The sequence below is a fragment of the Diceros bicornis genome, chromosome 1, assembly GCF_020826845.1.
Source record: "Diceros bicornis minor isolate mBicDic1 chromosome 1, mDicBic1.mat.cur, whole genome shotgun sequence".
Taxonomy (NCBI): domain Eukaryota; kingdom Metazoa; phylum Chordata; class Mammalia; order Perissodactyla; family Rhinocerotidae; genus Diceros; species Diceros bicornis.
The window spans coordinates 38,399,025-38,414,320 of NC_080740.1; the positions used below are offsets into that span (position 1 = coordinate 38,399,025).

The following is a 15,296-nucleotide window of genomic DNA, read 5'->3' on the forward strand; positions in this document are numbered from 1 at the left end:
CTGCAAAGGTCTTGATTCTCATTTCTGAGACTATAGTTTGTGACAATTCACTTTTGATCAGAAAGTGCTGAGGTGGAACCCATGTTTTACCAGGAAAAGGGGTGAAAGAACTCCCAAAGGGTCCACCTTCAGCAAACATGGGTTCTGACCTCTGGGACATGTTTGGTATTAGACCCCAAGAGCAGAAAGCCTGGTGACAGCGTCTATGTGCACATGTGTGTGTGCATGTGTTTGCAGAGGGGGAGGGGAACTCCTCACCACTCAGCTGCCTCTCTCGATTTGCTCAAATTTCATTTCCATTTGCTGGAGGGACATCTGCACATTTTTCTGCCCAGCCACATTTAATGCACATCAGTTCAGCCCTAACCCTCTGTTGAGGTCAACCGTCCCCCACCTCCAGGCATCCCGGGGGGGTTAGAGCTCAGGATACACAATACTCTAAATGGAATATTGAAGATCCCCATCTGTCTAGCGGTCCCAATCAATAAATGTGAGCCCTTCCTTCCCAAGTCTGTACAAGAGACACATCACCACCTGGTTTCAAGACAAGCGTGAGATGTGGGTTTCTAAGGGTTACTGAGTCCGAGCACCCAGCTGTCACAGTGCTCAGCCAGGACGAGGATTATGCTCTTAATCATGTTATTTTGTGTCTAAAGGGATCTTTTAAATTCCCCTCACTCTTTTCCCTCAAGCAAAACGTACCAGTGTCTGAAACTGTAGATGCCTTTCTGACACTTTTATTTCACTTGCTGAATGACTTTTTTTGAAAGCTCTTTTGTTCAGGCAGTCAGACCTAGGCACCATGGTTCTAGGGCATCTTGTTTGGCTCCTGCCAACTTAGAAGGCTGAACAACAAGACCAGTCCATGTTTACTTGACATAGCACTTCAGGAGCAGGCAGGTCTAAGACGCCAACTCTGGCCCCATGAAACACCTAGCCTGTTGGCTGTACTGGGACAGCCACTGCTTAGGGTCAACAGTCTAAAAACACCCTGCACAAACCACCAAGCCTGTAACAAGCAAGCAAGCAAGCACAACAATTAAAAAGCTGGGTTGGGGGCTGGCCCCGTGGTGTAGTGGTTAAGCGCGTGCGCTCCGCTGCTCGCGGCCCAGGTTCGGATCCCGGGCGCGCACCGACACACCTCTTGTGAAGCCGTGCTGTGGCGGCTTCCCACATAAAGTGGAGGAAGATGGGCACAGATGTTAGCCCAGGGCCGGTCTTCCTCAGCAAAACAAAAAGAGGAGGGTTGGCATGGATGTTAGCTCAGGGCTGAGCTTCTTCACATAAAAAAAAAACCTGGGTTATCTGAGGCACTTCTCGAGCGTGAGCGGGGACATCCCTGGGGCCCCAGCTAAAATACAGGCTGCACCTGCTCAGCCTCTGTCACCTCTTCACCAGACCGGAACAAAGCTGAGTGCAGCAAAAGCCACTATACCAAGTATCAAGTTGCACTGCAGTGACTGTCTGCTTCAAATCAGTGTGACGGGAGCTCCAGCCCGCCGCTTTGCCTGGGTCCAGATGAAGGCATTTGGGATGCCCAGCTGGGGAAGGCGGAGGCAAGTATGAAGGGCTTCCCGGGTCACTCAGTCAACTGAGCAAGACGGAGATGCTGCCTTGGGCAGAGGGGCTGTCAGCTCTTTCTAGCTAGTATTGCTCTAACAATGTGAATGAATGGGGGTAAGAGAGAATGCATTTGTCCTCGGAAGAGCTGCTCTACACCAGCTTTGGGATCATGGGCAAATCCCTTCACCCAATGGATCTCAGCTTCTCCATTTTTAAAATGAAAGAGTCAGACTAGCTGTTGGCCATTCTCTCAGGCTTACATTTGGGTACCTGGGCAGGGCAAACCTGTCAGTCACACAAGGGGAAGGAAGCTCTTGGCTGGCAAACGAGGGGATGGTCACAGAGCTGATTCTGTTTCCTAAAGAATCTGAAATTGGATGTAGCATTTACTCCTGTTGATCCTACCAACTTGGCATGCCATTTGGCACATTGCCCAGCGGCCTGCAGCCTCTCCCTGGACCAATCCATTTTCCACATCACTGCCAGGTAGCTTTCTAAAGCACAAACGTGTGCTTGCTGCTTCATACTCTCCAAAGGCACTCCACTGCCCATCAGCCAGAATTCTAACACGTGGTAACAAGGCCCCTCCTACTCTGGCCCCAACCCCTGTTCCCAGCCTTGCCCCCACCAGGTTTTTTCACAGACCCTGCTCAAGGACCCCTAAACTTTTTGTTTCCTAATCACAGCACACTTGGGGCCTTTACACAAGTTATCCTTTCTGCCTGGGCTAGCTGTCCAGAGAAGTCATTCTGTAAGAAGCGGCTCAAAGGTAGCCTTGTGTCCCACACCTCTGGGGCACTTCCTCAGCACTTTGTTCCCACCTCCCAGTGGCAATTATAGGCTGTGTCAATTTCTCCTGATAAATGAGGAGGAGGGAACTATATTCTAGTCAACTTTGTGCCTGACAGTGCCATAGGCTGGGATTCAAGAAACACAATTGGAAGTGACTTATCAAAGGGTGACTGGGGGGGCCGGCCCAGTGGCGTAGTGGTTAAGTTTGCACACTCCGGCTTCTGCAGCCTGGGATTTGCAGGTTTGGATCCCAGGCAGAGACCTACGCACCACTCGCTCATCAAGCCATGCTGTGGCGGCATCCCATATACAAAATAGAGGAGGATGGGCACAGATGTTAGCCCAGGGCCAATCTTCCTCACCAAAAAAAAAAAAAAAAAGGTGACTGGATCACCATGGGTGTGAACTGAGCCCCAATCCCCAGCTTCCCACACTCAAACTGACCTCAAACACCTAAAAAAATTATTTCAGAAGGTCAAAACTAAAATACTATAGCTGAGGACTTATTTAAATAACTGTTTTAAAAATATCCCAGAGGGAAAAACCTGATCTAGGCATTTCATAATGCTATTCTGCAAAATAAAAAAATCCACCGCTGCATCCCAATATACCTCCAACTGCGTCTGCTGGGTTATAAGAGATAAATGCTAACAAGGAGTAAAATCCAGCACCCTCCACCTTATTAATATGTAAAAAGGCTGAAGTCACATCTGTGCAAGGATCTATTTTTAGTGGACCCTACATACTAAAATCCTAGCCTTGATCTCTTAAACTATCAAGCCTACCATAAATGTTTGATGATGAACAAGCCCATAAAAAGAAATGCATAAAATGAATAGAGGGAGTCAATGCGTGCTCTGCCTTTTAATTACCGGTGGCTTCTGCTACACTCCTGCTCCAGGCTGGGTGCAAGCAGAGAAAACACATCAATAATGGGGGGGGGGGGGGGCGGGGCGGGGCACAGGGTGTGGGTACTGCAAACAAATGGGTCTAACTACATTGTTATTTATGCTTTGGAAGCCAAATAGAGATGGATAAAAAGAGTAGAATCCTACCCAAAAAGGGAGGGGTTAGAAAGGGAAAAATTAAGAGATAAATAAAAGCATTCAGCACACGAAAGATAATGTAGAACAGTCTTATTTTATTACTTTTAAGTAATAAAGAGCCTTTTCCTTGCTTTTTTTTGTCTTTTTTCCCTTTTTTTTTTGTTTCTTTTTTATAACATACATTAAGTCGTGAATCAGATGTTAGGGGATGTGGAGATGGAAGGAAAACTGGTGACATCACAATACTTTTACAACTTTACAACAAATATAAATCTGAGTTGTTGCATCTACCAGTGTCTAGCAAGGGTGGAAAGCAAAGGCACACTCAGGTTTATGGACCCTCCCCCCACACGCAGTGGGGAAAAAAAGAAAAGGGGAAAAAAACATAAATGCAGAAGACCAGCTCAATACATTTGGGCATTTTAGGGTTAATACCACAAGTGATGGGATGTGGGATGTAGGAACGTGGGATGGAAGTTCTGAGACAGGTCTCTGTGACACAGCTGAGGAGTGATGCCCGCACACGGGGACCGGAGAGCGGCACTGCACCGTCAATACTCTTGGGAGTCACACTTGGGGGAGAAGGCAGCAGGGTGACATATACCCATTGCCTTCCTAAGTTCTGCTTTTCTAAAGAAAATCCAAAGGAAAAAACACCATCTCAGTTTCTAGAAAAGAATTCATGTTTCAGGGTACAGAGTCCACAGGATGTGAATATTGATTCCACTAACAAAACAAAACAACACAAAAACAACAAAAACCTACCCTGAACAACAGCAAACCTGCAGAGGATGTTTGGAACTAAAGGCTGTGCACGTGCCCTCGCTACACACCCGGGTCTCACTGATTACGGAGGCGCCACTTTTTCACCAGCCGACTTAAAATTGTCCAAAATTGTCTTTTTTTGAAAGTTTTTTTTAAAAGACAAAACTAAACCCAGAAGATCAAACTGGAAATAAAAAGAGACAAAGAGACCAGCAAATATACTGTTTAACTGTTTAAAAAAACAATAACGACCAACAATGCTCACGGTTTACAGTATGTTGACAATTCTTTTGTTCGTGATGAGTAAACAAAAGTCCCTTCTGTGTGCTTGAGCTAACAAACACCAAGGAGGAAAACACAACCCCCTCCCCACCCCCCACAAACAATAATGACAAAAGGATAAAGAAATTTTTTAAAAAATTAAAAATCTTTTGCCCCAGTCTATGTTTTTGCAGCATCCATTGTGGTTGGCCTGGTACTTGGAGTTACTCATTAATCACAGCAGGGACCAGCCTGCCTGCATCTATTTCCATGTCATTTCTTTGTGTGCATTGCACGTGGGTGCTGAGCACATGGCTTGGAGACTCCTCCCAGGTGCCTGCCTAACCACACACAGCGTGTTCTCCAGCCAGTGGACACAGCAGAAATGAGGACTGGGACATTTAGTTAGTCCCTTTTCTGCTGGCTAATGAGGGTATCGCCATGTTGAAATGATCTGAGAATATAAGAGAAACAGGGAGCTCCAGAGGGAGAAAGGGGATTTGCCACCCACAACACTGGGGTCCATGCTTGACAGCATGGCCAAAGGGCGGTTGGCGTTGGCACGACTAGAAGGAAGTGTGAATTGGAGGGCGTGCTGCCGCCCAGTTTCCTAGGCTGCAGGATCACCACCACGTTCATCTCCCATCTGCTGGATGCTAATCTTCCAGAGGGCTGGGATGGGGATGGGGGGAGGGAGGGTTAAATAAATATCTGCATTTATTTCAAAAGGGGGAAAAAGTTTATCATAACGACAGTTTGTAAGTATACACAACTCAGGGTGTAAGGCACAAATTTACATGTGGAAAACAGGCTATTCACAGATGTAACCCTACGAAAAACCCGTGTGATCAAACCATTAATTTATGCACGGTAGCAGCCAGCATATTAATTAGTTCACACCGTTTGTGGATTTTCTTTGCTGTCTCACATGCAAGGTGAAGTGGGATGGTGTATCACAAGCTGGTGCCTTCACAGATAGTGGGAACCACTGACAAAGCCACGGGACATGGATGTGCCATTCTTAAAGTTCCTCTCCTGGTTGCTTTAGAAGTTAGGATCTGGAAGGACTTTTAAACTGATTATTTTTTTGCATGTTCTAGGCCAGAAATCTGACCAGCAAATTAATTGGTAGATTTAAATAAATATTCCCCTCCTAATTTTTTCCTTTAGCTAAAGATCAGACAGTCCAAACACAAAGCTCAGAATTCCAGCTCCAACTTATTTACTCAATGAATTTATTGTAAAAATAAAGAAACTTAATTATTCCAGTTAATGGATTTCACGTTAAATAGTTTAACTTCCAAGGGGCTTTCTGAAGAGCTGTTCATAGGATAGCATGTGGAAGAGTCCTTTCCTTAAGGAAAAAACAGGGTGAACAATAAATAGAGTTACTGCGTTAACGGTCACGTTATTTCATTAAAAGAGAGGAGGAGCAGAAATCTATGACATAGTTGCCCAACATGGCATTAATCTGCTATAACAGAAAGCTGTAACACTGGTGGGCATTTCACAGTATCTGCGCATAGTAAACTTCTGCCATTGTTAAAGTCTGAGTTAGAATTATCAATGAATTCTTTATTTTTTTGTCTTTTTAATTTTCATGATTTTTAAAAATGTACTCGTTTTGCAGGTTGGAACGCTAGCCCAGTTTGGCAGCGCCCCGTCCAGTCACGGACAAAATGTTGCAGGTGCTGTTTACCTGTGTGTGTATGTGTGTGTGTGAGTGGGTGTGTGGGTGGGTGGGTATGTGCTTTTGGCTCATGTTTGTGATGATAATTTAAGTTTTTTGTGAGTCCGACCTGTTGTAGGGTGTCGGGGAGAGTGAAGGAAGAGAATGGAGGTGAGTCCCGCGCCGCAAACCTTCACCAAACCACATGGCCCAATTTTGGAGAAGACCCCGCGTCCCAGAGGAGGCCCCAGCGTCCTGGGCTTCGCCGCGGCCATCCTGGTCTGGTGGGTCCTCAGGCAGTTGAGAACCTGGCCGAGCTGAGCGGGCGCCTCGCCTTTCCTGCTGGTTCCATACCTGACCCCTCCCCCTGGGATTATGTACACGCATCATTGGGCTTCATGGATGTGGAAAGGGGGGCAAAGGAAGGTTTGGGGGGTACGTCCGGCTTTAGCGAGGGTGTGCGCTTCAGCCCCGACCTCGTAAGTGAGTTGTAGGCGTTGAGGCTGGGCTGCCTCGACACAGTCACGGCCTGGCCAGATGGCTGCGAGCTGTGCACCTGGATGGAGTCCACCCTCTGCGGGGCGGGGGGCGGGTTGTCTCCCCGGCCAAAGCTCTGGTTTCTGGAGAGGTGGGAGGAATTGGAGGAGTTAGTATTGTTTCTTTTGAGAGTGGTGGCCTGGTGGCTTCTCGTGAGCGAGTTCGTGGGGTAGCTCCTCTTATAGTCAAGCCCGTAGGAGGAGGAGTGGTGCATCTCCAGCCGCTTGCTCAGGCCGTTCTGAGACAGGGAGGCTCCCGGAGGGCCCAGGGAGGCCTCCCGCTGGGGGACTTTGGGGGGCAGGCTGTCCAGGTTCTCCACAAGGTTCACCCCATGGTTGGGACTCTTGCTGCTGAGATGTTCCTTGATGGTCTTATACTCCAGGGTGGCCGCCTGGTCCTCCAGCGCCATCTGGGCCACCTCGCTCATTTTGGGCTGGTCCACGTACTCGTGCTGGTAGCCCTGCTGCGTGATGGGCAGGACCACCACGCTGGGGATGTGGCTGGGGGAGGCCCGGAGGGGCAGGTCCGTGGGAATCACAGGGGAGCCCATAGGGGGCATGTCCTTTGTGCAGGCATTGATGAGGTTCTGGTTCCTTTCCCACTCGCGGCTTCCGCGGCTGGGCTTCCGCTTCTGCTGCAGCGTCGGGGTGGACTCGGGGGTGGGCAAGGCCGCCAGGTCCAGGTGGTGCTGGTCAGCCTTAATGAGCATTTTGGCCGTGTTGCTGGGAGTGGGGAGCTTGCCGTTGTGCATGAGTGGTGTGAGGATGGCCTCGGGCTTCGGGTCTTTGGACTGGGTGTCCCCAAAGAGGCCACTGAGCTTGGTGACGCTGCTCATGGAGCCCCGGCGCGAATGGGTGAGCTCCTTCTCCTTGCGCTGCACCGCGGACACGTCTTTGCGCCGGTGATCGCAGACGCAATAGACGATGATGCCGGAGAAGACGGCCCCCATGACAAAAGCCAGAATAACCGCAATGGCCAAGAGAGTGACAGGCACGAGCTGGTCATGGCCTTTGAGGTAACTTTCCCGTATCACTCCTGCAATAGACATCGCATATGGTGTTAAGAAATGAAAGCACACTGCAAGGCTTATTTTTGTTGGGCATTCACCCTGTTAATTAATAACAGTGATAAGTGACAATAGCACCTCTGCATAACTTGTCTTCAAGGCGCAGCTTGGCAAACATTAACTAATTAATCCTTCCCAAGTCCCCCCTGTGAAGTATGTAAATAGACTTCATTTGTTGCCTTCTTTGTGTTCTGGAAAAAGTGCTTTTCTCTCTCAAGTACACGCTGTTTGTACTTCGCTTCGCTCTGCCGGAATATGGCAGTTTTTCATCTCCAAAATTTATCCCTCTTTCCCTCTTCATCTTTTTTCAATCTTCCCCTCATACAGTTGGGATAACCGAGATATTGAGTCTAGGGGAGAGGCAACAATTTTATGCACATTAAATGAACAAATTGCACCACACTCCAGGCTTCCAGAGTCTTCCTGGAGGGCACCATGGCCTCTATCTGGAGAAAAGCTATGTTTGAATTTCAAGCAATTGGAGGAGAGACAGTGTGTGTTATTTACAGTGAAAGAAAATAGCTAAAGCTCACAGATGACAAATATTTATGCTGATTTTGCATCACCCTTCCCAACCCCACCCCCCAAAACCCAGGCACACTCAATTTCAGGTAAATATGCTGAATATTTGAATGAAGCTCTTTCCTTACTTGAACTGAAAGAATATTTAGAAAAAGAGACCATTTGGGGCCCTGTAGTGGGTTTGAGATGTGTCAGGTCTCATTATTACGGCTAGAGTTTGCTGTCACGGTGAGATTCTTCAGCAAAGCTAATCTCTTCAATTTAATAAAAATTATGTGACTATACCCGTCAATAATCTTACACTACATTAACCAAGATGCTGTTGCTGAGGAAAGTGGCTTCTCCTGTTCCTACTTAATCAGCCACCAGGCTGAGAAACTCTAATCAAATGCAAACACCAAAGCTTTTATTTTTTAATACCAAGTGAGAATACACATCACAATTGTCAGATCTTAAGTGCTTGATGTGGTAGCTGAAAAATAAAATCTCAAATACCTCAATTCCTGCCTCTGGAGAGTGAAAGAACATGAATACATTAGAGGGGCGGCATGGGCTGAGGAAATGTAAACATTGTTTCTATTATGGAAACGCTAGTAAGACAGAAAATGTACCTTCTCTGGTCTCAGGAGACACATTTTTCATCTACTAAATCAACTCTTTCTGGAATGTTTAATGTATTTTACTGGCAGATATCAGTGGCACAGAATTAGAATGAAATGAAATAAAAATCTCCACCCCTTCCCAAACCCACAACATGCAACCCTTAAACTTCCGCTGAGACCCCGAAGAAGTGCAGCTTTGTCCTGGGGTGTTTCTGAGAAAATATTTTGATTAGTGAAGCGGTGGTTTTAAAACTCAGAAACCTTAGCCTGAAGAAGATAACATTCTCTTTTTCTTTCTCTTTTCTTTCTCAACTGGCCTCCTCCCCTCAGTTGTGACATCATGGTTGGTTGCTGTGGAAATGATTGTCCGGTGACAAAGGATTGTGACTTCAGGTGGGGAATAAATAGAAGCAGCAAATATCTCTTGAGAAACAAAGATTCTGTGATTAAACAAATGCCCTTGGTAATGAAGGGCAGGGGAAGCAATTCATCCCGGGGGGAAGTGTGTGTAAGATGGTAAGACATTGAATAATTTCCAAATGTGACACTTTTCACATATTTCTAGATTTATCATCATGAACTTTTAAGGGCCAGAAACTGAAAAGCAAAAAAGCAGCAGGCAATTCAGCTATAACTCACACCTTTTATGCTGTGGAGCTCCCCAAACAGTGGGTGTCTTGCATTCAAATATGTAGTCACCAAGGAATTGTGCTAATGAAAATTTCTTCCTTAAATTTGCATTTCCTTGTTGTAATGCTAAGATAGCAACTGATTTTGCTTTCAATTTTGATTGTGTGTAGGATGCTATTGAACATCATTTTTAACCACCTACATATAAGGGCACAAAAATGTACACCTGTGAACAAAATGGGTTTCATTTCCCTCGTTGACTTGGTGATCTCAGAGGGGTCTAACACAGGCTAGACCCCACTGATGGGGGGGGTACCAGGTACATTTTTCATAATGGGTGTTTCCTGGATCCCTTCCAGGCAACCATATTTATGGGGCTGTGCCTTCCTCATAAATTCATTCTTGTAATAGGTAGCTATCTACAACTGACTTTGGCATCTTACAATTTAAATTCCCTCTCAGCTTAGGAGGAACATGGAAAGAATAAGGCTAGAGTGAGCCACTTGTTTCATTCATTGTTTAGTTGGGAAAACTACAAAATCTTCAAGTTTACCCATTGCTTCTTAGCTTTACTTTTAGCTCCCAATAGTTTTCTTTTATGTCGAAGGTCCTTGACTGAGACTCATAGAAACCACATGCTCTTTCACTGGGAAACACTCCTCTTTTTCGTGGATGACATTTGAGTTCAGGTTTTTGGTTGTTAGCAAATCAAGCAGGGTCTGACCTTTGAGAAAAATGGTGTCTCAGACAGCACCCCTCCCCGGTCTCATTTTGTTACGTAAATAGTGCCCTTAAAAACCCTTCTGCACCTCTTCAGCTTTGAGATATCTACCATGAAGCAGGTGGCTTCCCTCTTCCTCTTGTGCAAATTCAGAAACCCCCTGTCCAAGGTGAGAAACAGATGGAAGATTAAGTTGAAAGCACAGTCATGAAGATAAGAAGTTAGAAGTCATTTTTGGAAAATACCTTCCAAACTTAAAGCTTTCTGCTTATACCATGAGAAAGGGCAAAGGGGCATTCATGGAAATGATTAAATCCACTTTGTGCCATTGGTCACTGTGAAGGATTGAACACACCAGGCTTGTCAGAGAGGCCAGTGGTGGTACAAGCAACATTAGAGATCTCCAAAGGCCTGGAGTCTTCGGCTCCCACTTACTGCTGTGTGACCTTTTGGCAAGTGACTTCATATCTCTGGGCCTCAGTTTTTTCATCTGTAACGTGGGGTTAACACACTTATTCTTACTGCCTTACTGGGTTGTTACAAGCATCAAATGAAATAATGAATAAGAAAGAGCTTAAATGCTGGAGTTTGCTGGACAAATCTAAAGATCAAAAGAAGCCACCAGGGGCCAGCCCGGTGGTGGCCTAGTGGTTAAGTTCAAGCACTCCGCTTTGGTGGCCCAGGGTTCACGGGTTCGGATCCCAGGTGCGGACCTACGCACTGCTCATCAGGCCATGCTGTGGCAGCGTCCCATATACAAAATAGAGGAAGACTGGCACAGATGTTAGCTCAGGGCCAATCTCCCTCACCATTAAAAAAAAAAGGAGCCACCAAAAGAGAAGTGGGGGGTTAGTAGCTCACAGAGGGGTTAAGAATATAGTTAGTCACAGCTGCTCCACTGGATTCCATTTGCTGTGGGTCTCCTGGGTGAGACAGACAGACTTATTCTTTCCAGCTCCAAACCTTGTGCTGTCCAAATTTTTGCCTAAAGGATGATATGTTGAGGTAACAGGAGGGAACACATACCTCTGTTTCAGGACTGCCTATAGGTCCTGAATTTTGAAATTAGTAAAACAACAAAGTGGGAAATGTTGAGTAAAACACAGCGATTATAGTTAGACTCCTGGTGGAGCAATAATCCTGCAATCAACTCCTGGAGGGCAGGGACCATATTTTATATGCATTTATAACCCTCACCATCCCCAGGGTTCTTATTCAGGCACTTAATAAATGATTATTAAATACATGGGTTTGCAATACGTGATAGAGATATATATATATAAAAATATATATATTTTTTGTGAGGAAGATTAGCCCTGAGCTAACATCTGTTGCCATTGCTCCTCTTTTTGCTGAGGAAGATTGGCCCTGGGCTAACATCCGTGCCCATCCTCCTCTACTTTATATGGGACGTCTGCCACAGCATGGCTTGATAAGCGGTGCATTGGTCCGCGCCCAGGATCTGAACCCACGAACCCTGGGCTGCCAAAGAGGATCGGGTGAACTTAACCACTATGCCACCAGGCTGGCCTCTAGAGATATTTTTAAATGGACTTCTGAACTTGGCGGGTCATCTTTGGAGTGACTATAACCTTGCTTCTGAAGTCACAAAAACAAGTTATGTCTCCAATCATATAACAGAATATAATCATACTAACATCTGTTACACAAAGGAAATCCATAAAGGTGCTCACTATTTGTTCAAAATAATAATAAGAGAAACTATTTTAAAAATGAAAAGAAATTCATTCTGGGATAATTCCAAAGAGATGATGAGGGTAAATGGGTTATTTGTAACAACTGAGTGCTCCAGTGGAATTGAATAATTTCAAACAAACTCATCTCTGCAAAGGGCAAAGGGCTGTAGCTGGAGGAACATCATTGCTTCAGAGGCTGCCTACAAGCCCTGGCGAGGCTGAAGGGCCTTTGTAGGGTGGTATAGTCCCTCCCCTCCTCCCATTGTAGAGGGATAAATCAGAGTTGGCTTCTCCACCCGGGGTGTTGAAATGCCTTCCTCTACCAACCCCTGGGCTTTCTGCTTTCACCAACTGAAAAGGGGGCATTAGTAATGAAAACAGTATCTGAAAAATCCTTTGCATTGATTCATTAACCGCCAGCTATTTCTCACCAGTCATGAGGTGCTAAATGGTTATTCTCTCCACCTTCCTATTGCAGGAAGCAAGGCACACAATGGCTTAGAGAGTTCTCTGAAATCATGCCTTAAATTGGCAGAACTGAGAAAGAATAGAATCTCCACTGGTTTTTTTTGTTTCCTGAGGTGAGAGTTTTCAGATGCTGGAGGGATGCTAGGGGGAGGTCTCAGAGGGACAGTTTGAAGCTCTTTAGAGGCTGAAGCAATGAAACGATTATGAACTCCACCCTCCAGACCCTGCAACATGTAATTCAAAGTAAGAACAATTATAAACTGTAAAATAAGAGGAAGTCCAACACAGTTCTGCTTTTTCCTATGATGACCATGTCAAGGCCTTTTGAAATTTCAGACATCAAATTCTTTGTTAAAATAATGGTTTCTGGTAGCCCTGCTCACAGGTTCTCTACAATTGCGGTCTGCACCGGGAGCCCAACACCAGGCTCTAGGACAATATACCTCAGAGAAAGATGCTTTCTTAACTCAGGGCTGGATTGTGATGTTCTTAGTGCCTTTACCATCACTCTCCTGGTATCACAAGGTTTTGGCTCCAAGCATCTTTGTGGCTGCCTTCAGCAAACATTTACTGAGCATGGACTAAAGCACTGTGCTGGATGTTGGAGAGACAAAGGTGAAGGAGGCACAAACCCTGTGATCCGGGAAGAAGAAGGCAGGTACTCACACGTGTACTACATCCAAAGTGTGGAAGCATCAGGAGATACATCACCTCTGCTTCAATATGGGCAAAGGCTTTATGTAGGAGGTGGCATTTGAGCTAAGCCTTAAAGATGCGTAGGATGTCAGCTGAAGTGGAGAGAGAAAGAACCAAGACATGGAAGGAAGGAAAATGAAGGCTGTATTCAGTAAGGGCAATGGCCTAAGTCCCTTCTACTTTCTTACGCTCCAGGCACCAACCACATGCTACACTCTCACTTGCTTCTGGGCTTTCACACAGGCTGTTCCCTCTGCCCAGAATATCCCTGCTTACCTCCCATTCCTCTGACCCTCTCCTGTAGGTCTCAGCTTAAATGGAGAAGGCTTCTCCAACTCCCTCAGACCAGGTTAGCGCTTCCTTCCATGGGTGCCCCCACAGCTCTGCCCTTCTCTATCCTAAAATCATCACTCTTAAGATACTTGCTTTGTTTGTTTTTCTTACATAGACTCCTCTAGAATGCTCAGGAGGGAGAGATGTACCACTGAATCTCCAGGCATAAAGTTGTTCAATAAATACCTGTTAAATAAATAGTAAGTGAATGCATGAATGAATGAGTACCTGTAGAGGAAAACTAAGAACGAGAGCTAAACACCAGTTAGAAGCAGGCTGTGAAAAGCGCTGAACGACTAAAAAAGATATTTAGAAGACACGTCAGTTTTGGAAGGAAAGTTCTTAGTTAATTTACCTGCAATTTCAAGTATCTTCTTGCCTGAGAAAGCTGACTTTCAGCTCACGCTGCTCCATGTTGAATCCATTATTGAAAAACTACTGGCTTCAAAGAGTCAATATCTTTGCATCAAAAGCACAGCTAGTCTACCTGAATTTATTATTACTGTTTTTAAAATTAAAACTGTCTTCAACTATTCTTATCCCCTGCATTGTACAGAAATAACTGAGAGATGTTATCTGTCCTATCAAAAAATGAAGCAAAACAGACAAACAAAAATACATAAAATCAATTGCATCTATTAAACTGAATATCAAGGAAGAGCTCTACTCATCCCCACGCCAATCACCTTGCTAAGTATATGAGACCTAGGCAGCCAGTCCCTCGAAATGGTTAAGCGCGCACTTTCCCCTCTCGCCCCTGTTCACTGGACTGCTTGTGTCGGAGCTGCTGTGATATGATGGATGTGTCTGTCTCCATAGTGAAGTGATTAATAGGCATCTGTGTAAAGTGGACCTGGTGGCCACAAAGACAACAAAGCCCCTCTGTGTCCTTTAGAGAAATATGCAAAGGCAAGAAGGAGGATGGACATTTCCTCCACCGCTGAGCCAGAGCGGGGTTCGTGTTGGGTCTGAGAGCCAAGAAAGATGGCAAAATACCAAGAAAAGCTCCAGAGTAGGATCCCCTAAAAATAGACTCTTGATTCTGCTTTATAGTAAGACAAGCCTGCAATTTCCTTGAAATCCTCATAACAACTTCGGTGAATGGAATCTAACAACCCAATTTTTCTTGTTTGAAAATCTTATTGCAACAAAATGCCAAGCTCACAGTCCTGCAAAGCAGTATGAATGAATGAACTAATCACGGGCCAAGCATCCCAGCCGCTAACCACAGAGGGCCCGCTATAATCCCTACTAAGGAGAGGAGAAAACAAATGGGGGAAAAACCCTAACTGGAGACGACTTATCCTCCAAGCCACACCCCAGCCGATGGAGATGACCACACTGAAAGCGCAATGGGAGCTCTCTGCGGTTATCTCGGCAGGAAGCAGCCCTCTTCTTGTCTTAGGGCATAATGTGAACCAGATGGCTTAGGGATAAACTGAAACGCCAGCAGCCGTGGAAATGGGCTCGGAGTTTATAACTCAAACTTTCCTTTTCCTTTTATTTTCAATTTTTTTTTTCTTTTTTCCTGGCAGGCTGAAGATTAGGTATTGGGAGGGGCCATGGTCTTCAAGATGTATCAAGTTAAAGACTGACCATGCCAAAGTAGAGGCAGCTTCCTGACTGTTTAATATCCTGAGTTCAGAAGCTATTTTAAAACTCACGTACTGAAATAATGCTTAGTGTGGGTATCTGCGGATGAATCCACTTCCAGTTCTATCACCTTTGAAATTGATGCATTTTTTTGTTGGGATGCCATCACAGGAAGAAAAGGGAGAATGAGCATGAAACTCATTCGATTTCACATTTTTTAGAGGAGAAACAGCTTCATTTTCCCCTCTGTGCCAACTAGAGCGCTCAGTTCACTGTTCCTCCTCTGCGCCACTGTTTTAGAGTTGGCACCGCCAACGAGAGCGCTACATCCAGAG

The 15,296-nt window shown here is 45.5% G+C and overlaps 1 protein-coding gene across 4 annotated transcripts in view; it reads right to left on the minus strand.

Annotated features, from left to right (window-relative positions):
• Window positions 1-4,544: 4,544 nt before the first annotated feature.
• The window catches only part of SEMA6A (semaphorin 6A), a 124,793-nt gene continuing 114,041 nt past the window's right edge, over window positions 4,545-15,296 (minus strand). For all 4 annotated transcript variants that reach the window (XM_058538937.1, XM_058538955.1, XM_058538963.1 and 1 more), the window contains one exon: window positions 4,545-7,668. In XM_058538937.1, the coding sequence (XP_058394920.1) occupies window positions 6,470-7,668 (1,199 nt within the window). In that variant the 3' untranslated portion in view covers window positions 4,545-6,469. The remainder of the gene's footprint in view (window positions 7,669-15,296) is intronic.